The 25275-nt window shown below is 43.7% G+C and overlaps 1 protein-coding gene and 1 long non-coding RNA gene across 3 annotated transcripts in view; both read left to right on the top strand.

Moving 5' to 3' along the window:
• The first annotated feature begins 71 nt into the window (after positions 1-71).
• NUF2 (NUF2 component of NDC80 kinetochore complex) lies at positions 72-11339 on the top strand. Of its 2 annotated transcripts, none has more exons than XM_014874838.2 (13): positions 72-269; positions 1137-1211; positions 2091-2167; positions 2328-2389; positions 3258-3355; positions 3753-3826; positions 4895-4991; positions 5872-5934; positions 6595-6732; positions 7626-7766; positions 8521-8696; positions 10097-10232; positions 10466-11339. In XM_014874838.2, the coding sequence occupies exons 1-13, from the start codon at positions 147-149 to the stop codon at positions 10613-10615; spliced, it is 1410 nt and encodes a 469-aa protein (XP_014730324.1). In that variant the 5' UTR covers positions 72-146; the 3' UTR covers positions 10616-11339. The 2 variants fall into 2 exon arrangements, with proteins under 2 accessions (XP_014730324.1, XP_088026422.1); XM_088170296.1 differs by lacking the exon at positions 72-269 and adding an exon at positions 446-468.
• A 1302-nt stretch (positions 11340-12641) lies between these two features.
• LOC148222877 (uncharacterized) overlaps positions 12642-25275 on the top strand; it is a 91186-nt gene continuing 78552 nt past the window's right edge. The window contains exon 1 of the long non-coding RNA XR_015805545.1: positions 12642-12781. This is a non-coding gene — a long non-coding RNA (uncharacterized LOC148222877). The remainder of the gene's footprint in view (positions 12782-25275) is intronic.

Here is a 25275-nt window from a genome sequence, read left to right as displayed (position 1 = left end):
GAACGCGCTGAGCCCCGCCCTCGGATGACGACACGGCCTCTGATAGGTCAGCGGGGGGGCGGGGGCGGGGCGCGGCCGATTCAAGCAGCGGGCGCGCGTCGGTGTCGTAGTTGTGTCCTCGCTACCGCCGTGTCCCCGTCGCCGCCATGGAGACCATGACCTTTCCCCGCTACAGCCCCGACGACATCATCAGCTACCTCCGCTCGCACATCCTGGAGGGCGCCGAGGCTCGGAACCTGGTCAAGGGCGACGTGTTCGGCACCCCCAGGGTGCGTGAGGGGGGCGCGGGGCGGCTCCGGGCTCCGCTCTCTCCCGTGCGGGACGTACGCGCTGCCGCGGCCCGAGGAACCGCGGGGTTGGGCGGAGCCGGCTTGGGGTGGGCTCGGAGGAGTCTCGGGGCTCTCCTCGCCGCTGAGGTGGTGACACCAGCGGCACGCGGCCTGTCTTTCCCAATTCTGTGGGAACTGGGTAAAAATAGCCGCGGTGTCTGGTTCCGACATTTTGCCGGATCTATTTAGCACTTTTAAACCAAGCCCTACTTCTAAACCCCTCCCTGCTTCACCCCCTTTCATCACTGGTGAGTGTGGTCGGCGGAAAAAAAACAAGTGGCTTTAAAATGGAATTGGTGCCTCCGAGTGATTCCTCCTGCTGTTATCGCTTGTTTGAGCCTGCGGTGGGAGGGGTCTGGCCCTTCTTGTTTAGATGGTTTTTAAGAAGCGGAAATTATAGTGCTATAAATGAAACACTGTTTGGCTTGTAGTGATTTTTTTTCCTCTTAATTTTAATAATCTAGTGAATGGCACTCGTTGCTACAGGATTATAATTTCTGTGACATTTTTAGGTTTTTGGCATTGCTTAGTTTGGAAAGTGCTCAGCAAGCAGCAGTATAAGAAAACCAATGCCTGGCATACGCAGTCAGGACTATAATTGCCTGAGCTGACTGCTGCCCCTTAAAACTCAATTATCAGCACGTAATGCTTGAACTGCAAAACGTTGGAAAGTTAAACCTGCTTGTCGTGGTGGCTTGGTGAAATCATGTGTTCATGATTTAAAAGCTGAATGCTTTCATGGCTTGGTCTAGGAGCTCTGAGTAATTAAACACATGGAATACTGATTCATGTCCTCTCTTCCTGCAGCTTGACGTTTTACACCTGATTTACCTGAGAATCCTGCAGAGAGTGTGTAAGATCCAACTGGAGCACGCTTACATGGTAGGGCTGCCTGTGGCAGGGGTGCTGGGGTGTGAAAGGAAAAGAATATTGGACTCTACCTGTTCTTTGGGATGTTCAGGGTGCCAGAAATGTTTATAAGGTCCAGGAGGGACTGGACAAGCTTTTGAAGGGACACCATGCCTTGAAAATCCATACAGGGCTCCCGCCTTTGGCCATGGCTGGAGGAGGTTGGACTGATCTGGAAGGAATATAACTGTTGCTTTTGATATTTGATCATCTCCACTCCTCCATCAACTGAGAGGCAAGTGAGGAGAGGCTGATACCTAAATTGCTAACAATTTATTTACTGTCTCTGTTAGGCAAGAACTGATCCTTGAATGTGAGAGTAAATGGTTTTGTCTCATGGCATTTCTGGATAAACTGAAAGGGAAGAGTATTATGTGCACAAGGTAACTGTTCTTCCCAGGCAGTGACATCAGCTGCCATGCTGTGCTGTGAGGTTTAAAATGTCAGAGAAAGGGGACAGTGTACCACTATATTCTCCTGACTTCTCATGAAGCAGTTGAGTGTGTCAATTTTGGGGTGTTTAAAGAAGGAGCTTCTTGCTGGTAGCTGTATAATGCAGAGACTGTTGTGCTGCAAAAAATATGTGCAAATTAAAATAGCGTTTAGATTGGGTTCCAGAGTTTGTAATGTTGCTGCTTTAGTTATTATTGTATTTTTGTCTTTTCCAGCCAAAGTTAACCCTTAAAATAGTGTGCTGATTAACCTGATGACATTTTTCAGCCTTTAACATGCATTCCCCGTGGGTGGGAAGATCATCCTCAGTGTTTTTCATCTTTATGCAGTGGAAAATGCTGCATAATTTTTATTTTAAGTATTCTCTATTGATGCACCAACTCTGTTTTTACTCTTTAGATGCCGCTCAACGTTGACATAATGTACCCACAGATCTATGAAGGCTTTCTGCCTGTCTGCAATTTGTATATTCATTTGTAAGTAGAAGATGCTTGTCTTGTGCTTGTTAGGCAAATGCTCTGGGATGAGAGGACAAGATCTGTTTTGCAGCAGATGGGTGCAGGGCAAGAACTGAGTCCTGGTCACAAATCCTGAGCCACGGTCACTGCAGCTGAGGTTGTTTTGTTTTCCTCCCAGGGAGCGCTTGCTGCCGATGTGCCGGATTAGTGACTTTCAAATCGCTGATGTTTTAAACCCAAGTAAGCAAGTGCCTTATAATCCTTGTGTTTCTCTTTCCTGGGGTGCTGGGTGTTGCTTGGTATTCCAGGTGCTTTTTCTCCTTGGGCATAGCCAGATGGGTATCTAGTGTGGAGAAGTGCCCTTGATTTCCTGCTGCTCTTCTGACTCTTAAAGGAGCTGGTTCTAATGAGCAGTTCTTATTCAGTAACTGGGGGCAGTTTTAAATGCTGTGGATCCATTGAACTGCTGGTCTGGAGATGGGTTGTGACTACCTATAGCGCTGTAATAATAGATGGTGATGAAAATTACCCCTGGCAGCTCTGGAATGCTTTAGGATTTCTTATGCTGATGCTTGTGCTCCACTCCTTTCAATACCCAATTATGGTGATTCTGCTACAACACAGACAGCTTGGAAAAGGCTGGTCTGAAGAACTCTTTCACTTCTGGATCTGTCTTGTCAAAGACTTTCAAAGCTTTTGTAATCATCTTTCAGAAAGTTTGCTCGGAATAAAGCCAAAAAGTCCCTGCAGTTCAAATTGCTGCCTTGAGTTCAGCTGATAGCTACAGAGAGGTTCTCTCTTCAGAGCTGTAGTTCAAGATTGACACTCTTTCTCCCTGGCTTCTGTTTGAATGGGAGGCTTTGTGTTAACAGCCTTTTCTCCCAGGTGCCATTATTCATTTGTTAAATTACATGGAATTGCCAAGTGTTGGTAACCAGCTTAGTATTTGTGTAGTCTGAAATCTTTGCAAGCTGAGTGGGGGAAGAACTAGTTTGGGTTGTGTTTTGTAATTTCTGTCTCCTCTGCATTATGCTTGGCCTAACTTTTTCGAAGTAATTGCAAGGCTTTTGGAAACCATCTCAGTGAACTCTTGGAATTCTTGTTTCAGAGACCAAGAGGACTGTTCGCTTCTTGAGTGGCATCCTCAACTTTGTGAACTTCATGGAATTCCAGCGTGACGTCTACCTGGAGCTACAACTGACCTATGTAAGACTGGCTGCTGTTTTATTCCACATATCTATAAAAGTGTAATTGATACAAACCTAGAACTAGGCACATGAAACTTGTGGTTTAACTTCAGGTTGATGTAGCATGTTGGGATGTTAAATTTAGCCAAGTAATTCAGGGAGGTACTGATTATTACTTTGGTTATTACTGAAAGGTTTTTGTAGTTATTTTTCCCAATAACTTATTGGATACTTTAGCCTGGTAAGTGAAGGATTGACCCCTTGTATCACTTTGAGAAAAATTGTAGGTGGCTTCTGTTCTGAATATCTCAGTAGTTCAGAGATGATGCATTTTATGTGAAATAACGATGAGCAAGTCTCTAGTAGAAGCCCAGAGGGAAACCACACTCCTCTAAAATTAAATATTTAACTTGCAGAAATCAGCTATGGAGAAAATCCAACACCTGAAGACTGTGAATCAGGAGGCAGCACTGAAGGTGGAGAAACTGAAGTGAGTGTGAGGAGTAAGCACTCTGAGATGCACTGCTTGTCTTTCCTGTTCAGGGCTGGATCAGTGGGCCAGCTCTGTGAGGCTCAAGCAGAGTTGCAATTGCTTGGTTCAATGCTACAGGCTTGGGGAAGAGGGGCTGGAATGTGGCCAAGGAGGCCAATGGCACCTGGCCTGCATCAGCAGGTGTGGCCAGCAGGACCAGGGCAGTGACCATCCCCCTGTGTTGGACACTGGTGAGGCCACACCCTGGGTGCTGTGTCCAGTTCTGGGCCCCTCACTGCAAGAGGGACACTGAGTGTGTCCAGAAGAGGACAATGAAGCTGGGAAGGGTCTGGAGCACAAATCTGGTGAAGGACAGCTGAGGGAGCTGGCAGAGGAAAAAAAAAATAGGAACTAGGTTGAAACTTTTTGCTCTTAGTTAGCTTTTAGTGACGTGTCTTTATCCCATAATCAACTGGAGGAAGCCCATCTTTAACTTAATAGATGAGTAAAGTTGTCTTCCTTAGTTATTTGACATGTTTGCCACAATCTCTGTTTCAGGCCATTTAGCCCTACTGCCTGTGTCTTTGCACCATTAAGTTTTGTTTTTGCTTGTGGATAATAGGATGAAGAAATGGCTGATTTCCAAGAGAGCTTTCAAAACAAAGTGTTGTTTCTTTTTTTTTTCTGACAGCTATTCTTGGTGCGTGCTACACAGGGGGTTCTCTAGCAGGGATATGTCTACACTAATATAAGCTATTTGTAGGACAGGTAATATGCAAATTTCTTAAATGAAAGTCACCACCAAAATTGGTAGGAGTGTTGCACTTTCATGCTTTGCCTAACACGATCTTTAGACTTAGTCTTCTCTGTTTGTGCCACTTCTTGCCAAAATAGCTCTTCAGATAATGCTTGAACTGCAGAATTTTACAAGCAAAGGAAAATAAGATGTATTAATTTGAGATTGTCTTGCTCTGACTACTAAAGTTACTGGCTATAAACTGTGGAGACAGTGATTGTTTTATCTCCTGCACTCTGGCTGGACTATAACGATGCTGAAACTGGCCAATATCTTTATTTTTCCCTCAGCACGGTCCCAGTTGAACATGAGGCAGAGATCAAGCAGCTCACAGGGGACATTCGGGAGCTGGAGCAGCTGCTGAGGCAGGACTATCGTCGGAAACAAGTAGGATCTTGTCCTGTATTTCTCTGAAAAGCTGCTGTGGGTTCCTCACTTTTCTTGATTTCATTCCCTTCCCTCTAACTCAGTGGATAAAAGGGATTTTTCTGATTTTAAACAATGGCCATTTTAGCAAAATGCTGTTGGACTCCTCTTTGTTTCACTGTAAGAAATGTGAAATGTGCCTTAACTCAGACAATACAAAAGTGTAGTTGACTCTTTTTGAAATGCATTTCTGCAGTGACTTGGGAGATGCAGATCACACTTCCAAATAGAAACAGGGATGTTCCTCTTTGTTTTCCATTTGAATTCAAAGAATTGGAACTGGAGGTGAGCTGTGGCAAGAAATGAGGCCTAAGAAGGGTCACCCAAGAGAATGCCTGGCAAAAACAGTAGAGGTAACTTTTCAGCAATGGAAACTTGCCTCTCAGATCTCATGGATAACTTTTAGCTCCTTTGGGAGAAAGAAAATAATAATGTATGGTCAGGATTTTTTTTGTTTTGTCAAGTCATGTCTCTATTATTAGCATTATTAACCTTGTGTTTGACTATTATTTGGGATCTTATATTAAATTTTATTTTTCCCTGAAGAACAGGACCCCTGGCAAAGAAAGTTGTGGGGGTATAATAACTGCCAGGGCCAATCTCTTATCCCTATTCCCAGTTACCCACTGCTGGCTGCATCCCCAGTGCTTCCAGTGGCTTTGGTGACAATATTCTCCTTTCCTGTCTTTGAAATCATACAGTCTACAGTTTTGTCTGCTGTTTATGGCACTCCAAAGGACCCATAAAGGGGATTTCTCCTGTGGACAGGTCTTTGATAGAAGGATAAGGCAGGTAGCAGCTGTAGAGATGCTTGTTGAAAGCTTGGTGCTTTCTTTTTCAGACAGCTTTGCAAGAAGTGACTTCTCAAAAGAAGACGGATATTGCTGAGAAAACCCAAAAACTGGTGAGTACACCTCTGGTGGGTGCAGCTTCCATCTCAGATCAACTGAGAGGTCATTTCTTTTTCTAGGATCAGATTATTCTTGGAATTAAGTCATTAGAAATCTGGATCTCTGAGGTGCTGTGGGTTTACCTTGCATGCATAGAGTGGGCTAATGAGGGAAGGAACAGGAAACTTGTTGCTCCTCTCCCAGGGTGATAGATCTGGCTCTGGTATGCTGCAGTCACTGCCTCAGTATCCCTGGGTCAGGAGTTCTGAGGGAGAGAGCTGCTGGCAGTATGCCAGGCTGAATGGGGCTTGGAGCAGCCTGGTCTAGTGGGAGGTGTCCCTGCCCATGGTGGGGAGGTGGAATGAGATGATCTTCGAGGTCCTTTCCAACCCAAACCATTCTAGGATTAGCTGGCAGGCTCTTAGTGGAAAATACCAGTTAAGTGCTGTTCTTGTGCACCCCTGTAAGCAAATCTGGGAAGTAAAATGGGCTGTTAATTGCTTTGATTTGGAATGTTAATGCTGTTTAGAAGAATTTATTTTTAGAACTTCCTAATGAGGAATGACTACACACCAAAGAACCTGTCTAGTCATAAGATCATGGCAAACTTTGCTACATCGTTCCTCTTTATTCACCTCATCACTAATATTGAAAGTGTTTGTCTCATTGACTAGAATGAGTGGAAAGTGTCTATGACTGCTCTAAAAGAAGAACAAGAGCAGCTGAAATCCAAAATTGTGGAGAGTCCAGAAGAATCGAAAAACTGCAACGAGCTGATGAAAGAGACTATTAAGAAATTGAAGAGATCTATGGTGAGGTTTTCCTCTGTCCACACAAGGAGGTATTCTGTTAGAAAAAGCATGGACTGTCATCATCTAGAACTACTTCTTGAATGATGATAAAACACATAAAAGCAGGACAGTGGTTAGTCTGAAATGAAATCACAACCTCAGGGAAAGTGGAAGATTTGTGGTAGAGGTCGTGGTTTATTTTTGATGAGCTTTTTTTACCTTTTGAAAAGCAAGATGGCAGTCACTTGTAAAACCAGGTGTTGAACTCTTGAATCTATACCTGTTTGGCTGTTTGCTCTCCAGAGGAGACAACATTTTGTCAGCTCCCAAATATCTTTGGATTTAGAACATGTGTTTCATAGTGCTTCTGTTGTCATTCACTGTTTCTGGAATCCATGGCTGTCTTCACTAATATGCTGAACACTGTGTTCCCTCCTAGATTCTTGGGTTTTTTTTAAATTTTATTATAATATCCACTCATTTGTGTGGTTTGTGGTTGCTCACACATCAGTGAAGTTTGCACTTTGCCTCTGAAGGTGTTTTTGTTCCAAAAATGTGAACTCAATTGCTATAATTTCATATATGAAGCTTTACATAACTCTGGTTTTACCAGTGTAGAATTTCTTCACTGTACAGCTTTTTTTTTTTTTTTTTTTCCTGAAAGCTCTTGGAGAAAGCTGATTACTAATTAATTCAGTGTAAAACATTTGTATGTCAGCTTTATATCTGTGCTTCCAAATAAATGCCTTTTTTAAATCATTTTTCTACAAAGTGAAGAGCTCATTTCACTAACTCTTAAATATTATTTCTAGTGCCTTTAAACAACGAGGGGAAGGTTCAAAGTTCAATATGCTTTAATTCTATATAAAAGAACTCTAAATCTGTTTATTGACAGTCTTTTTCTTTCTTTAAAGCAAGAAATTACTGAGAAATATGAAAGTTATAGAGATGCAGTTGAGGTTCTGCCATTATGCCAAGTGGAATTGCAGTTATACCAAAAGAAGATGGAAATACAGGGAGAAAATGTGGAGAGACTGGCCAGTGTATCATCAGAGGTTTGTGCTATCCAAATTATATCCTGTTAAGGGAGAATTTGATGTCTAAACAATGTTCCCCTCTTTCCTTTTCACTGTGAAGAATGACATTTTGAAGTTTCCAAATTCTTTCTTAAAAATGTCAGTAAAACATTGCTGCTGCTTTGCTGGGTGGCACTAGCTAATGTACTATGCACTAGCTATTGACCACTTTGAATAGTCAAAGCCTTTGTTGCCATAGAAACCTGACCTAAAATAGTTGGAATTGTCTTGGGGTTGTTGGTAGGAAATGATGGGAAAAGAAAAGTGAAATCGAGCTGCTTCTGCCTTGAGAATGGAAACTAAAACAAAAAATTGTTACTTCAGGAAGAGTCACGTTTGAAGGGCCTTTAACTTTATTAATATTACTAAGCCAGACTTTCTCTGATGAAATGCTTGTCACAGTACTGTCCCTTGCTATTTTGCTGCTAGGTTTTGAGAGAATGCAGTTGTTAGGAGCAGTTGGAAAATGGTATGGAGTGTTTTTGGGTATCTTCATAGCATGTGTTCAAAAAACAAAGCTATAGCAGGAGTCACAGTCACTTCTGAAAGTCATGCTAAGGGGTGGGGTCTTGTCCATTTGGATGTATTTATAATCAGATAAAGACCAGTGAAGTGGGAGAAGGAGTTGGCAATCAGATCCTCAAAAAGCAGCCAGCTTGTTGTAATCTTAGCACATTTGCAGGGTGTGCTGTCTTGATGTTCCCCCCCATTTAATTTATTTCTATACTTCTAGGCCAGAAATCTGGAGAACCAGCTGGAGAGTGCTCAGGAAGAGCTGAAAAAGAGCAAGAAAGATGAAATGTCCCTAAAGAGAGTGGTCACTGCAAAACACGAGAAGCTCACTACGGCTCAGATACGGCTTAAAAAGATCTGTGAAGATCTCGAGCAGCGCAAGTCGGCGGTGTTGGAGTATGGAGGAGCTGCTGCTTTATGTCTTTGTTATGTGCTGCCAAAGTTCATGTCTGCTACAAACACACAGCTTGGCACTGAGGGGAAAATGAGCAGTGTGGGACAGCTCTGTGTGAAGACCAGTAGTGCTGTAGGCAGGGAGTTGGGGTCTCAAATCAATAATTGCGATGTGACTTGACAGCGATTCTTTTATTGGAGCACTAATTTAATTTATAATGCTTATTCTTGATTCTTTTATCTTCTTAAAGAGAATGTCACATTGGGATAATTTTCCAACTTATCAGACTTCAACAAAGCCCCATTTGCCTTTCATGAATTTTTCATAATTTCCCTTGCCACTTTTGCTCATTATCAAAGATGTTCAAGACCCATGGGGAAATGGGGCTCACATCTCTGAGGAGCATTATCCTGACATGATGCTTCTAAAACAAAAGGAAAAGTGTCATTTGATCAAAGCTTCTCAGCCCTTCTTCCTTCCTCCCATATGCTGAAGGCAGCATCAAACTGCAGCACTGGAAGGTCCTGGCTTCACTGTGAGCTTAGTGCTCAACTGTTAGGGAGAAAATTGATTTTTAAAACAATTTTCTTGTACACAGATAGGAAAGGGAATATGGAGGATTGTTGGCTGTGATGGAAGGGAGCTTCTTGCACTTGGCTGAGAGAGTCAAGTAAGATTTAGTCACGCTTGAGGTTTGTGTGGTGTGCAGAATGGCACTTGGTGTGTTGTTCCAGCTAAAGGAGACTGCTTGGGAGGAAAATAAGTTGGACATTGGGAGGAATTTCCGGACAGAGAGGGTGATTAGACCTTGGAATGGGCTGCCCAGGCTGGTGTGGAGTCACTGCCCCTGGAGGTGTTTAAGGAAAGACCAAGTGCCATGGTCGAAGTGACAATGGGGTGTTCATAGGCTGGGCTTTATCTCAAAGGTCTTTTGCAACTTAAATGATTCTGTGAAAATAGCTTTAAATTTAGGAATGAAAACAGTATAATCTAATGCTCTTTTTGGTCAAAAGTTGCTGCTAATTTCTGTTTTTAATGTGTCAGGTATTTCCCTTGAGTGATAAAATTAGCTGCTTTGATAAGCAAGAGGGGAAGGGAGAGGTAACCTTGGTAGAGAAAAGAGTTTTTGCTGGTGAATAAAACAATGTGTCCTGACTGTTCCCTTGAGGTAGGAAGGTGCATGTGGATTCCTGCTAACTATTTCACTATTTCACTTCTTGTACCTAAGTTGCTATAGTTTAAAAATGACATTAATTTCTGAGAAAGTAAATTCATTCTTATTATTGCTTCTGGAAGCTGCTGGTTTTATGCTCATAAAATGCAAGCTTTGCTCATGGTGGGCTTCAGTTTACTCTGGAATGAGTCAAAAGGCTCAGTACTAACTTTTTTCTGTTACCTTTAGACATTTTAGCAAAGTCCAGGAGAAGAGAGGTGCTGTGTATGACAAAGTTATGGCCATTTGCAAGGAAATCAAACAGAAGAAGAAGAACATTGAGCAGCTCAAGGAAGATGCTGAGAAAAATACAGCAAAAGCTAAGGTGAGGGATTTTTTTTTTTTTCCCCCCCCAAAGGAATCTGTTGTAGTGTGGATAGTGCAATGATCCTCTAAACAGCCTCCCCTGTGTTTTGTGAGTGCTGCTTCCTAAGCCATGGATGAGATACCCTTGAAATCATTTGAGTCCACCAGACCACTCACTTGACATTTGTGCTTGATAAAGATTTAACTTTGCTGATGGAAACTTCTTTTTCCTTCTTTATCTTCCCTTTCCAGGAAATAAACCTAATTTTGAAGGCTGTATTAGACAAGTGTCATGAATCTGTCCTTAAAGCAGTAAAGACTTCTGCAGCCTCAAGAGCAGAAAAGCTTGATGAAATAAGGAGAGGCCTGTTCAGCATTCATTCTTCTGGAAGTACTTCTTAAGCCTGCCTGAACTTGTGTTCCATTTTCACTGTTTTGTGCTCATACCTGAACTCAAGAGCTTCTGCTTTGCATGGGAGGGATAATAATTCCAAGCAAATCCAGCTTTCTCAAAAACCATGTCATAACACATTTAGCTTTTCAGGCTGATCCTGGTGTCATGAGCTTGCTGATATGGATAAGAAAACACTCAGTTTCTATTGTTTCAGTCAGCACTTGGGGGTAATACTGCAAGTCTTGCTAACACCAAACTGCTCAATATTTTAGGCAGAACCCTGCATTTGTAGCAACTGTTCTGCAAGCTTTGATCTGGGAACACCTGGAGCCTTGGTCTGGCTTGAATATTCAAGAGAAGTCAGTAACAGGTGATACTCCACCACCATTATTCAATTAAGATGAAATCCTGACAGAGCAGTAGCATCCATCTAAATGCCAAATTACTCTCATGATAAATATCTGTAACTGTAAACACTCAGAAGTGTCATTTTAATATCATTTTAGTTAACAGTACATTCCATCTCATTGCTTTAACTCATGGTGCCTGCTTTGTGGGGTATTGAACCCTCTTCTGTGTTTGTCAGTCTATGTTAGGATGCTCTTAAAAACTATAGATTGATGTTGTGTACCTTAACTTGTGATGGTGCTCAGTGTGCCATAGTGTTTTTCATTATTTGGAAAATGGAAATGTTAATTTTTGCACTAGTTGATATAAAGATATTTAACCCTTTTTCTCTTGGGTATTTTCACTCTACTAACTGACTTAGAACATTTCAGTGGAAAAATTTTGCTTTGTACATTTGTAGGAATGTGTGCTATGAGCAGTCTCTTAGGATGAAAGGAGGAGGATGATCCAAGCCATCTTTAAAATTTTAGTTCTTCATCTCTTACCAGCTAGCAAATCGGTTAGGAAGAGCAGGTGCTTGTTCCTTTTCTAGAGCTCTTGTGGAGGCATCAGTTCCATCTCCTTCCTTATAAAGACTGCTTGGAGGCTGCACTCCCTAGCCTGGATATTGCAGCAGCTCTGTGGAAAGAGATTCCCAAAAACTTCCAATGGATACTGCAGGGGATTATTCCAATCAGCAGATCAAGGCTCTTAGGCTAGAGAGATGATGTTTGTGTATCCCAGTCATGAGGAATTTGAAGGATAAAGAAAAAGCTGGAGTCTGGTTCCTGCTCTCAGGGAGATTTTGTTACCCCAGCTGTTGGGTAAAATAAAAGCCTGCAATTCATGAAGAAGGAAAATCCCTGATTTCCAGGTTTTTGTATTTCCAATAGGTTCTTGTGCTTTCACAGTGCTTATTTGTGTAAAATACTTATAAATAAAACATAACCAAGGTATGATTTATCTAGAGATAATTGATTCCTAGGTGTGAATTGACTCCTATTGCTGCTTGTCAAAAACTTCTGCTCACCTTGAACCATATGGCAAGGCAGTGGGGGGAGTTTAGTGTGGCCTGAGGTGCAGGGAAAGGAGAATGGTTTAGTTGAGGCAATACAGCTCCCTTTCCCTCAAGAGGGCAGTGTTAGTCAAATTTTTTTTTTGTTGGTTGGTTGGTTTGTTTTCTCTTTTTTTATTTTTCCTGCTAATCTTCCTGCCTTTGCTACTGTTCAAAGGTGTAGTTTAATTTTTTTTTTTTGTAAGTACTTCAGTATTTCATATACAACATCAAGCTTGTAGCAAGTTTGCATCCTACTCCTTGGGCTGGCCACACTTGTTTGAAACGTGTGCAGTTACTAACAACAATCTGTGAACAATTTTTTAAATTCTGCAAGCAGAAAAAATAATAGTGGCTAAGGTGGGAAATGGGTTGATGGTGACACCTTTTTCCCAGCATAAGGGATGAAAGGAAACCTCTTTATCACTCCTCTTTTGCCTTTACCCCAGAGCATGGCTGCAAAGATCTTCGGAGCTCTGTCTCAAAAGTCAGATTTCCTTTAGGTTTGGGTGAGAGTAGGTGAGCCAGGTTTGTATTTTCAAATACAAAGTGGGACGAGCTGGTGTGCTGGCCACTTGGTGGGGATGTTGGCACAGAGAGTGGCCCTGGATTCACGTTCCATTCCTGCCACAGCTCTGCTGAGGAAGCCAAAGGAAAACCTGCTGAATCTTCAGCTTCAGGATAACAGCTTTTCAGCTTGGCACTCATATATTCTAGGACTAGCCAGGACCAGGTAAGCTACAAGTTAAAACTTACTGACAGATGTTTCCATCTAAGGCATGACCCTTGATGCTGCCAAAGCAGGAGCTGCTCTGGAGGATGGAGCCTGCACTTGGGAGCCTATTCCCTGTTATTTGTGCAGGGGAATGAGGAGGGAGTGTGAGAGGCTCAAGTGTGTGTAAATCATGAGGTTGTGAGGTGCAGAGTAAAGGAATCTGGCAGATAAATGCTCCTGTGTGCTGAGGTCTCTTGTATCTAGGGCATGTTTTAGAAAGAGTCTCTTGATGTTTCCATCAGGCTCCTTAAAGGCAATTCTTATTACTTTACAGTAAAATAAATGGCTGGAGATACCTGGGAACAAAACCAAAGAAAACTTGGAGCTGAACATCCAAATTCCCCTTGCCTGCAAATTCCTTTTTCTGAAGCTAACAAGGGAATGCTGTTTCTTGAGATGCTGCAAATGGGGAAACTGTGACAAGATAAAGTCCCAGTTGCAGGCATTCCCATGTGGTTTTTTACTGAAAAGTTTTATTGCCACGAGGCTTTTGTCCCCTTTTCCCCAGGAAGAAAAGAGAGCAAGGTGTTCAGGAGCTGAGTTTCTAATGGGTAGCACATTAAGCAGTCCTTACTGCAAAGGGAGAGTCTGGAGGCTGGGACAGTGATAATGAGAAAGGCAATCACTGAAAAATGTACTTGCAAAGAGAAATGGGCGTTAGAGGAGGGGAAAAAAAAATCACTGGTTTTGCAAGCTGCAAGTCCAACTGGGAGAGGCCAGTGTTTGTAGAAAATGAACAAACAAAAGGAGGGAAAACCCAGGTTATGTTGGGGTTTCCATAGCAACAGAATACTTTTCCTGGAAAACTCAGATGATGAGATCTAATCTATCTGCTATTTAACCCTTGCATGCAAAGCCCTCTTTCTTGACTTACCTGTCTCCTCCCCAGCACAGTCCCTACTGCTGGGTGTGCTGTCACTGCACCACGGTGGTCTCCACAGGGAATGATATTCCTGAGACAAGGCTGCTCCTGCTCTCTTCCAAAGCACATAGAAAAGGAAGAGCTCGGGAGGCAGAGGCAGCTTTTGTGTTCAGGAAAGACTTACCAGATGTGCTGATCCTGGGCAGCCTCTGCCTGAGATCTGTGGAAGTCCTTCTGTGAGTGTTTGGAGAGTTCATCAAAGCAGCCTGACTTAAATTTGTACCTGATTTAAGTTTGTTTGTACCTGGTTCTCTGCCCGTTGAAAAGCCCCAGCTGTAGGGAATGGGAATCCCTGGTGGCAGGGGAGGTTTCTTGTGGAGGAAGGTGGAAGGGTGGCACCTTTTGCCTGACAAAAAGGACGATGGAGAGAGTGGGCAGCACAACAAATGCTCATGAATGGCTACCGGTCTCAAATATGTAGAAAGGAGTGTCAGTTTTGGGGAGAGAAGTGGAGAGAGTGGATGTGAGACCCCACCCTGGTACAGCAGAGAGGAAATGGATTCTGTTCCCTGCCTTCTGTGCAGGCTTTGCAAGAGGGGCTGCCCAAAGGGAAATGGGATGGAAGAGGCAGAATTTTCTCACTTTCTGGGCTTCCCTGCATAGAAAGTAGTTACAAAGAGAGGGTGGGAAAAGAAGGCAAGGGATCCCAAAGGGTGCTTAGTGTATTGTCATAGGATCAGGGAATGGTTTGGGTTGGAAGAGACCTAAAAGCTTGTCTTGTTCCAACACCCCTGCCATGGGCAAGGACAACTTCCACTATCCCAGATTGCTCCAAGCCCCATCCAGCCTGGCCGTGGACACTTCCAGGGATCCAGGAGCAGCCACAGCTTCTCTGGGCACCCTGTGCCAGGGCCTCCCCACCCTCACAGAGAATTTCTTCTGTCTGGTGTGTTTGTTACAGCCTTGTAAGGGCCTGGCAGTGGCCACCCCCTGCAATATTCAGCAAAAGCAATATTCTGTTTAATTGGTGGGCTTTATGTTTGTCTTTTTTTTCCTCTCTCTGACTGTTGTTCTGTTATTAACCTGTTACTGCTTATTGAGCCCTGAAGATTTGTGAATAGAAAACAACCATCATTACAATATTTAGAAGAAAACCAATTCAAGGGTGTTCAAAGAGTAGTAATCCAGGTATGTGCCAATAAACAGGAAGCAGGGCTTTAATATCCCTTCACAAACCACCTTTATCTTTAAACATTTCTTATATTTCCTCATTTCTCCTGACAGCCACCTGTTCAACTTGTGACCTGTTTGTAAAAATCTGCACACCATCTATCAGAGGGATACAGGCACTTACAAACTTCTGTTCTGTGGGCATTGAGTAAATTATTTCTTTAAGATCATATGGCAGATCTATAATTAATTAAACCCTCCATGATATTAGCGCAAAATAATTTAGCCTTTCTAAAAAGGTAAATGTAATTTGCCGATCTGGTATTTGGAAGAATGCTTTCCCCAAAATCAATTCCTTTAGTTTCCAGAGAATAGAAATGAGAAGCAATCTCATTTTAATTATATCTCTTTATTGCTAACAAAGGAATGATTTATGCAATTAAATTAACTGGCTAGAAAATTATTCTCAGCTGGGCTGTCCTAATTCTTTGCTTTCTGAATTGCAGGCTCTTACACTTCTCTATGTAGATTAATTTTTCTGATATGCAAACAATGCTCCTTGTGTTCATTTTTAACATTTTTTATTCACAGCTCCCCTTTTCTTAGTGTCAATGACATGAGTAATATTTGTGCACTGCTGGGCTCCGATTCAGGCCTTTTTTATGTAGAAAGATTGGGAAAAAATTCTTTTCTTTTGAATCTCATTATTGCAGAGCAAGGTTTTGAAGTTTTCTTATCTATTGCTTAGAAACAGCAGCAGGAACATGGAGGGACTGCAAAGATGTCAAAGGATGCAAACTTTTGAAGGAAAATGTAACAGCACAGAGGAGACAGGTGAATTTGCAGTTGATGTTAAGAAAGCATTTTTTTTAATGTATTCCTCTTAAACCTCTGTCTCCTTGCAGCCAGGCAAAAAGCTGAAATACAAGGGGGGAAAAAAATGAGACAGATTTATGTTGTACAGAGAACGAATTTAGGATTTTTTTTTTCCTTTTTGTTTTTTTTTCTGCCTGGGATTACCTTGCAGTGGCTGGCCAGAATGTGAGCTAGAGATATTTGGGCTGAGGGGAAAATTACCATGTAACAACACATTGAGACCATGTGCCAACACAGCCTGACATCTTCTGAATGGGGCATTGGTGTAATGTGCTGCTCTAAAGCAGCAGTGAACATATTGCAGAGCACGTGTTGGCTCTGTCTGAGCTGTCCTGCCCTGTATCAGTGGAGATGTGTCAGCTGGTCAGGCTTTGCTGTGCTGGCACTCTGTGCTGCTGTCAGATGGCTTTAAACTGAGGGAAAGTAGGTTTAGATTGGATGGTAGGAGGAAATTCTTCCCTCTGAGGGTGGGGAGGCCCCTGGATCCCTGGAAGTGGACAGAGCTTGGAGCAGCCTGGGACAGTGGAAGGTGTCCCTGCCCATGGATCATCTTTCAGGTCCCTTCCAACCCAAACCAGGCTGTGATTCTATGAAATGAAGTTCAAAACCAGAGATTTTTGTCTGGGTTGGAATGTGGAATGGTCTGGGCCATTGGGATTCTGATGGCTTTTGAAATGCCAGGCATGAAGGATCAAGTTATTATCATTTGGGTGGGACAAGGAAGCATTTTGAGCCTCTCTCCTTGGACTGGGGATCATCCAAAGGGAATCTTTCCTCTGGGCTGCATGGCTGCTGGGTGGCTGAGGGAAGGGCCAGTTGGTGCAATGCTCTATTGACTGCAGTTGTTATCCTTGAGGACACCACTGTAAAATCAGCATAAACTGATTTTGCTTAGCAAGTGGGATCACATTTATTGGAAGAAGGTTTCTCAAAGAACAGTTGCCCTTGGCTTACTGTCAGTGATTTAAAATTTTTTTTAATTAAAAAAAATTCCCCTAGTTCTCCAAATTCCCTACACCGAGTTCAATTCTCCTGCATGAATACCTTGGCTTATACAGGAAATAATCCCTTGCAATGCCTCAGGAAGGTGCTGTGAGGTGTGAGTTTACCAGCAGTCTGCAGAGAAGGCTTTGAGTTCAATATTATCTATACAGCAGGAATGGTTAGAAATCAATAAGATGAAATTCATGACAAATGCTACCTTTAGGGAGGAAACATCTGATTAAAAAAATGAGAAACAGCTGCCTAGGCAAGCAGTACTGCAGGGAAGGGCTTGGCTTCAGAGTGAATCACAGATAAGTGAGTCAGTGATGTGCCTTTAAACAGAAATCTTGTTCCTGGAAGCATTAATAGGAGTGTCAGGAGCAAATTGTGGGGTCGGGGCAGAGATATGACTGCTCTGTGCTGCCTGGCGAAGGCTGGCAGAACATATCCAGCCTTGCAGCTTGCATTTCAAAAGCTAAGAATGGGGAAAGAAGTGGGAAATCATGATCTGGGGCTAAGTAATGACAAGCCTTAGAGAGGGAGAAAATTAAACTTCACTTGCAGCAGGAGAGAATGAAGCTGAAACCAGGAAAACCTTAACCACAACCTTCAATCCTCACCTGCCAGCCCACCTGGAAAAGACCTGGAACCCTCTGGGTGTGTCCTTTGGCCCCCCAACTCCACCTGCTTTTAACTCCTGTTCCCTGTTACCTTTTTCATTCTGCTTTGGCATCAAATTCCAGTGGGGCCTGGCACTGAGAGCTGTTTCTGGTGATGGCCAGGGGAAAGGTTTGATTTCTAAGTGCCAGAAATCCTCCAATTCTTTTGGAACAAGCAGAGTGTGTGAGGAGCACTGTAAGCAAAAAGATGTACTTGTAGTGGAAAGGAATGAAAGATGAGGAAGGAAAAGAAACTAAACTAAGAAAAAACCCCAACAACAAACAACCACAACTGGAAAAAAACCCACAAAAAACCCCAATGAAATCTGAAAATGTCTCCCTTCATAGAGTTGATGATAAGGTGATGCTTCCTTGACATCTGGGATCAGTTCCTTTCCAAAGGGCACACTGGGACCTCCAGAACAGTTGAAATGGTGGGCACTGTAAGCTGGCAGTGACAATTTCAAGGATCTGCTCTGTTACAGTCTGAATTCTGGACTCCTTAACAAAGGAAATAAGAATGAGTTCCCTCCACATCCTCTAATAGAATTAATCACCTCTCCATGGACCATTTCCCAAATGTGCCAGGATTTAATTTCACAGCGAGTGCTATCCAGATGAAAAGCTGCCTTTGGTAACGTGGGGAATCTCTGCTCTGCAAAGTCCATCTCTGTTACAGGTGCCTGTTCTCCCTGTGAGAAGATCCCTGTGCCTTGTTTGCTGATTTATCCTGCCAAGGCAGCTGCCTGGGAATGCCCTTCCTCTCTGGGGTGAGGTTTAGTGCCTGGTGAAGCTCCTGTAGATGTGTTGTCTGCAGGTGCTTTCCTTCCACGTGAGAGACAGCAGGAAAACAAAACTGGGGGGAATTTGAGAGCCTTGTGCGTTTGCCCATTTTCCTTAAAATAGGAGAAAATCACTAGAAAGCCCCATTTTGCTGTGGATTCATTATTTTCTCTTTGCTGTTTTGTTTTGTCCAGAGTGTTGTTTTTAAAGTCTGATATCTCCTGCCCTTATTCCTGCTGAGGTTCTCACAAAGCAGGACCCAGTGAAATGGAGTTAAGACTTGTAATATTTCAATAAAGCCAATTTTATTTTTTTTCTTTTGTTTCATTGTGTAACATAAAAAAAAATGTAATGAACATTTCGCTACAAGTTAAGCAAACAGTTAATATTTCATTTTGAATAGCATACTTTTGTTTATATTGCATTCTAGATATCAGAGTGCTGAAATCAGAGGTTAATCTGGTTCACCGCACTGAAAGAGATGCAAGTGCTGGAAAGCTTTCTGTTGACCTTGTATCTTCATTTCTCCTGACTTTTCATTTCTAGTCTTTCCCATTTCCCACTAAATTACTGAGAGATAGCTCCTAGCTGTGTCTTACAAGCAGCAGAAGAAATGAGGCAGTGTAAAATATAGATAATATAGACTGAGCAGCACTGCGTGCAATTAGAGCTGTGCAAGCCTGTGCTTTCTGTCTCATTGCATTTCAGAGAGAAAAGCTGGGGTAGAACCCTGTTTCTCTGGCCTTTTAGAACCTTTTTAAAGTTATTCTTGTAGAGATCTAGTTTGGAGCTGGGTGCTTTCCTGAAAAGTCCTTTCTCACCTGACCCTCGCTGCTTCTGTGAAGATCAGCGTGGCCACTGTGCCCCAAACTGGCAATAACTGCTCTGTGTGAAGATTTGCACTCAGAGACAGAAGCCAAACATCCTAGTGAAGGTATTTGAATGTCCCCAGGCTCTTGTCAGCATCCTCCAGCACACAGCTTGTCCCTCTGTCCCACTGTTCCCTCCCTGCTGGGATGCTCTGTCCCACACGCTGGTCCCAGTGTCCATCCCTTAAGGATGCACCATCATCACTTGGGCTTTGTTCTGCTGATCCCCAGGCCCAAACTGTTTTCTGCACACTTTATTTCTCATTCCTGCCCACCCCGAATCTTCTTCTTTCCCCCTTTTCACCCAAATGTACTCTTCCTACAGAAATCTCGGTGTCCAGAGCTGTCTTGGCAAAAGACTTGGCCACTTTAAAGGGCTTCAGCAAAATGTAAAATATGCAAATAATAATAATAATTATTGCTGGTAAGAACAGGAGCAACCTGGGATTTCTTTATTTTTTCAGATTCCTCTGTCCTTTGCAGATGCCACTTTAATGCAAATCAAACTTTGCGGATTGTGTTACCTATTGAAAAATAGTTTCAATTAGAAATTCAATTACACTGTCTTGGGGGGGATGGAACTGACAGTTTCTTTGAATTTTGCACGTTATAGAGGGCTCCAAAGTGCCATAAATCTGCTAATTGATTTCTGTACCTGTAATGTTTGATTAGGTGTATTTTATTGTCTTCTTGGTTTTAATTAACCCCAGGCTTGTCAAAATGCTTCCACTGACAAAGGATATATGATGAACTGAGATAAACTCTATTAACAGAGGCTGACTTTTGTCAGTAATTGCTATCGTGCCTGAGAGTTATTAGAAATGATCACACACAAAGAAACTGTACTTTTGGTAACAACTTTTATGGGCTGTTATAAATCTGTTGATTGCCCCCTACACGCAGGAGATAAGCAACTGTGAATGACAAGGGGGTCCGAAGGAAAATCAATCATTTTCTGCACGTCTTATAAATATTAAGAGTGACAAAACGGGAAGAGTTATGAAGTTCAGAGTTATGAAGCACTTTTTCCAAGTGCTGGAAATGGAATGGATGCTCATGCACCCATACCTGTCCCCATCAGAGAGCAGGAGGGCTCTGGAGACAAGGGCACGACCTTCTTGGCTGGGGAGCTCTGGAAGGCTGAAGTGCTCAGATTTTTAATTTTTGGGGAGCTCTGAAAGGCTAAAATAATGCTGGGATTTTTGCTCCTGGCTCTTGGGTTGGAGTTGAAGGCAGGGCCACATCACTTGTGCTTGGGGACAGGGACAGTGGTCAGGGGCAGGTTTTGCCCAAGAAGAAATTTGTGTATTTACTGATACTCTGTGCTCTTTGTGTTAGAAATGTTTGACTTAGAAATAGCTGGCAGACCTGGCAAGCTATTTATTGGACAAAACAGGAGAGAAGGGTTAATATCCCTATTTTTACTGATATAGCCCTCCATAAGGACTTTGTTTATGTAGGATCTTTAGATAGAAATGTATCTAAAAGCACACGGAAGTCTGTGCATAAATATTTTTGAGTGAACTGCAGCTTCATCTGTTGGAACTCTTTGCCTTTGAGTTCTGGAGCTCTGTGTGAACGAGGTGTGGATGCAGGTGCAGTCCTGAGAACACAAATGGGATTACACTGAGCAGGAGTAAAGCCACAGCAAAGCTGTGAAAAGGGGGACAGACTTCGTGCAAATTATTGGTTAAAGTTAATATGAATACTTCCTACAAACACCAATACACTCATTTATAGTTAAGGTGATGTCTATAAAGGTTTTAGGGTTTTTAAAATCTATACATATATATGTGGGGTGACATTAATTTATAGTTAGGGTGATGTTGATAAATCATTGGCTTATTAAAAATATATATCTATATGTAGGGTGAGCACACAAATCCCTCAGGAGCTACAGAGATCTGTTCTCTGTTTTCTGCCAACTTCTGTCCAAGCTTTGGACACTCTTGGCTGCAGCAATTTAAAGTTGCTTAATAGCTCTTCTGTCTTGCTCAAAACAGTTATTTTTAGCTTGATTTTTTTTTTTTTTTTTAATCTACAGCTGAGAGGGTATTTTGAACTGACCTTCATTTTCTTTCCTGCTTTTTCTAAGAATTATCCCAATGACTTGCAGTAGCATGAGTGGGCAGGGAGAAAGGGGGAGCAGAGTGGAGCTTTCCCACACAGAGGACACTCCAGTCCTCAAAGCTGCTTTACCTAAGAGCCTTAGGATATTCAGCTTCTTCTTAATATTTTAGGGAGCTTGTAAAATACCTCTGGAGCTTGCAAGGTGTGAGATTCTCATTTTGCTGTTTTAGTTTAGCCCAAAATAGATTTTTTCCAGTGCTTGGGGCTTTTTGGAGAAGGGTAGAAGGGGCTGCTGTGCGCGGGTTTATTGGGGTGGGGAGGCACAGCTGGAAGTGCTGCCATGGCCAGAAGCATCCTTCAGTTCCCAGGGAGAGGAATCCATTTATTCTGCTGATCCTCAGAGGGTCTGGAAACCACGTCCTGCTTGAATCCCAGTTCCTGTGGGTCGCTGCCATGCAGGACACACAGGGCAGGTGGTCTGTGATTGAATTGGTGGAGTGAGAGCTGTCACTGATTTCTGCAGCCTGACAGAGCATCTGCAGTGCTGGACCCCTGGCATGGCATAGGTGGGATTTTCTATGGGATCCTGTGCTGCTGTGGGTGGGGAACACTCACAGCTGTGAGTTGTGACCTGGCTTGATGTTTTGTGAAGGATTAGAAGAGTCCTGGACATCCCAGATCTTGAGATGTGGGAGAGTGAGTTGAGACCAGCAGGGGAGGGAGAGCTAAGGGTGCTCTGTTTTGAGGAGCTGAGGCAGATCCTTCAGCCTGGGGAATGGTTCTGCAGGCTGGAGAGCTCAAACAGACCTGTTGTATGTGATATCCCAGTGCTGTGTCATGGAATTTCAGCTGTCCCACCACCCCCCGTTAATGCCCCCATCCTGCAGGAGCTGCTGTTGGGTTTTAAAAGCTGAAACTTCCTTTTGGTTTGCCTTGCTTACACGGCTCTGTTCCAGAGATTCCATGCAAGTCTCGTGTGTGTGAGAGAGTGCACATATATCTATATTCCCTCTTGGGGCATGCTGAAAACAATCCATTTAGAAACCAGGTGTCCTTGTCTCTCTTGGCATCTGGTTAAATATCAGCCAAGTAGGAAAAGGTAAATCCTAGGATGCTTTAACAACTGCCGGGGCCGTGGAGCCCTGGGCTCCATCTGATGGGATTTGAAGGTCACGGTGGCTGCCCACGTGTGAAAGATGTGTCCTTATTCCCCATAGATAAAGCAGAGCCGAGCGATCTGTCTGAAGGTGTCCCCAAAGCGAGCGCATCCGAGGCGCCCGCGCTTCAGGCTGCCGGGAGCAGAGGTCGCTGTTGATCTGGAAATGAGCCCTGAGCCTCTCCAGGGCCACCTTCCCTCTCTCTTGTGTCCAGCCCTGTGACACCTCAGGCTCCTGGATGAAAATCCTCGGCCCCTTTTAGGAATCCCCATCAAATCCCACAGGTCTGAACTTGCTGCAGGTTGCCCAGGTGAATTCACGTCTTATTGCCAGCGTTCCTTAGTGCTTGGAAACACCTCGGATTTTAACTTCTCTCTGGAGAAAAATCAAATTAGAGCTTCCAGCAGAGGCTGTGGATGCTTGTGCCTTTCTTCAGGAAACCTTTGGCAAGATGGGACGTGTGGCAGCAGCAACCTGGGGAGTAAAGAGGCTGTGCTTCACATCACTCCACTGATTCAGTATTCACAGCAGCCTGACATCCACCAGTTTGCTCTCAATTGGTTTATTACAGTCAATACTTATTATTTATAGATATGAAAGAGACAAGATCCGAGGCTTTTGATGTTGTAAATCGATACAGATCTGTTCACTCCCCAAAACTGCAGGGCCACAAATCCTTAGTTAAAACTTCAGCCTCTTGCCTAGACCTGTAAACTTAATGTGGAAACCTTTGTCTTGGCAGAAGTGGGGTTGCCATTAATCCCCAGATCCTACAATTCCAGCAGAAAACACCATTTGGCTGGCAAGGTTGGTATGGTGTGGTTATTTTGGCAAATGTGCACAGCCAGGACAGTCTCATGGAGAATTATCTGTATTTGTGTGCACCCATTTAGCTCCTCTTTCCTTGGGAGCAGAACTCTGTGTTCAAAGCAGTGGGAGTGCAGGAAACACCGTGGTGTCTAAATAACTTGTAATGTTACTGCACAAAAGGTCTGAGTTAATGATCCAGTTGATTTACAAGTCAACTGCATGACAATAGAAATTAATATTCGCTGATGAGTCAAACTGAGAGACTCAGAATTATTTTTATTCCTCTCTAATGGTTTTGTGTCAGAGCTGTGTGTGAGTTCACACACCTGGGCATGGATCAGAGGCTGTCTGGGGATAAAAGAGCATTTGATGAACTTTTGGGCTCCCCTGAAAAATACAGTGTGAAACTCTCCAGGTGCTGTGCTGTTCTGAAAATGTCTTCTAGTGCCAGTGATGAGTAGGTGGAGAAGGAGATCCCTGATCAAATGTGGCTTTGTTTAGGGGGCAAAACACAAGTAGCTGAGGCCAGATTCTGCTCTCTTTTGCTTCTGATTTATTTTTAGCTGAATTTGCACCATTGTAAAATCACAGTGTGATTACAAAAGCTGTGGTTATTAGGGGAAGAAAGTGGCAGTTTCCTTTAAATTAGCTGATCTGTAGTTAAAAATAGGCTGTTCAGTGAAAGCTGCTGGCTGTGTCATGTCCTTAGCATCTGGGTGACTTTAGTCAGTCCAGCCCAGCCCCAGGAAGGAGAAAAACCCATAAAAGCAGAGATGTCCAGTGTGCTGTGCCTGAGGGAAGAGGTTGCATGGACAGTTTCCCATCAGCCTTGGGCCATGTGGGGAATAAGGACTTCAGGAATTGTGGGATCAGAGCATCATTATGATTGGAAAGGCCTCTAAGACCACATCCAACCACTCACCCAGCACTGAACAATGTCCACAAGTGTTGCACCCATGCGTTTTTTCTAATATATTCAAGGGTTGGCAATTCCATCACTTCCCTGGGCAGCCTGTTCCCGTACCTGATCACCCTTTGGGTGAAAAAGTTTTGCCTAATATCCAACCTCAACCTCCTCAGGTGTGACTCAGGATCTCCTCTCCTCCTATTGGGAGAAGAGACCAATCCTCACCTGGCCACAGCCTCCTTTCAGGTGGTTGGGGAGAGTGAGAAGGTCCCCCCTGAGCCCTCCCAGCTGCTCCTGGTGCTCCAGCCCCTTCCCCAGCTCTGTTCCCTTACCTTCTCTTCTCTCTGTTCCAGCCCCTCAATGTCCTTCTTGCAGTGAGATTTCCAGAGCTGGACATAGGATTTGAGGCGTGGCCTCACCAGTGCCCAGCACAGCCCTGGGCCTGCTGGCACAGTGCAGGTGCCCTTGGCCACCTGAGCTTAGCCAAAACCAGCATTCCCAGGTCCTTTCCAGCCCCTCTCCCTGCAGCACTGCAGGGGTTGTTGAACCAGAGGGCTGCACCACCCTTTTTCCTTCCTTGCAAGGAACATCTTTTTTTCAGAATAAACAGGGAGAGGAGCCTGTTTGAGCTCTTTGTTCTGCTGCTCAGCACTGGCAGGGACTGGATGCAAATAATTCGAGGAGGTGTGAGATACAGAGTTCCTGGCCCTGCTTTCTGCTCTCCAAGGCCCAGCAAGGTGTGTGACATCCCCAGGCTGTCCCTTGTCTGTGGCTTTCCTTGCAGAGCCAGTACTTACAAAACTCCTGTAATAATAGCCTTTATGCTCTTAACCCAATTTCCTTCCAAACCACCATGTGCTGTGAGCTTTGGGAGGGATTGAGAACATGAGGAGGCTGCTCTTTTAAATCCCACAGAAAGGAGGAAAAGTGGCATTCTGAGTGCCTGCAGGCAAGGAATTAGAGGAATCCCATATGGGTTTTGGGGCAGGAGAACCCATGTGCCCTCACCAAACTGAACCTGCCTCCCCCAGCAAGTAGTTTTCCTAATCAGAGAAAATGTGAGGGAAGCCTCACTTGCTGTTTTGCTGTCACGTTGGGTGATGCTCTGAGATGCTGCTGAAACTTGTGAAGAAGTGAGACCACACAAAGGGTGATGAGCTCCAGAGAAAAACCAGATGCTGCAGAGATGTAGCTGAACCTCCTGCTGAGAAACCACTTCCCTCCCTGCCAGTGGGAGACCTATCCCAGCTGTTAGAGAGGCTTTTGGAGGGTGCTGAGCCAGCCAGGTGCTGCCTTCTGAATCAC

The sequence above is a fragment of the Sturnus vulgaris genome, chromosome 9 (genome assembly GCF_052056855.1).
Source record: "Sturnus vulgaris isolate bStuVul1 chromosome 9, bStuVul1.hap1, whole genome shotgun sequence".
In the NCBI taxonomy this organism is placed as follows: Eukaryota; Metazoa; Chordata; class Aves; order Passeriformes; family Sturnidae; genus Sturnus; species Sturnus vulgaris.
The sequence above is the reverse complement of the archived record's forward strand: the minus strand, read 5'-3'. Positions and strand labels throughout refer to the sequence as shown.

Coding starts and splice junctions, on each gene's coding strand:
- NUF2 (XM_014874838.2), top strand. CDS start 147: ATGGAGACCATGACCTTTCCCCGCTACAGCCCCGACGACATCATCAGC. Junction 1,212..2,090: donor AACTGGAGCACGCTTACATG/GTAGGGCTGCCT, acceptor TTTACTCTTTAG/ATGCCGCTCAACGTTGACAT. Junction 10,233..10,465: donor AAAATACAGCAAAAGCTAAG/GTGAGGGATTTT, acceptor TTCCCTTTCCAG/GAAATAAACCTAATTTTGAA.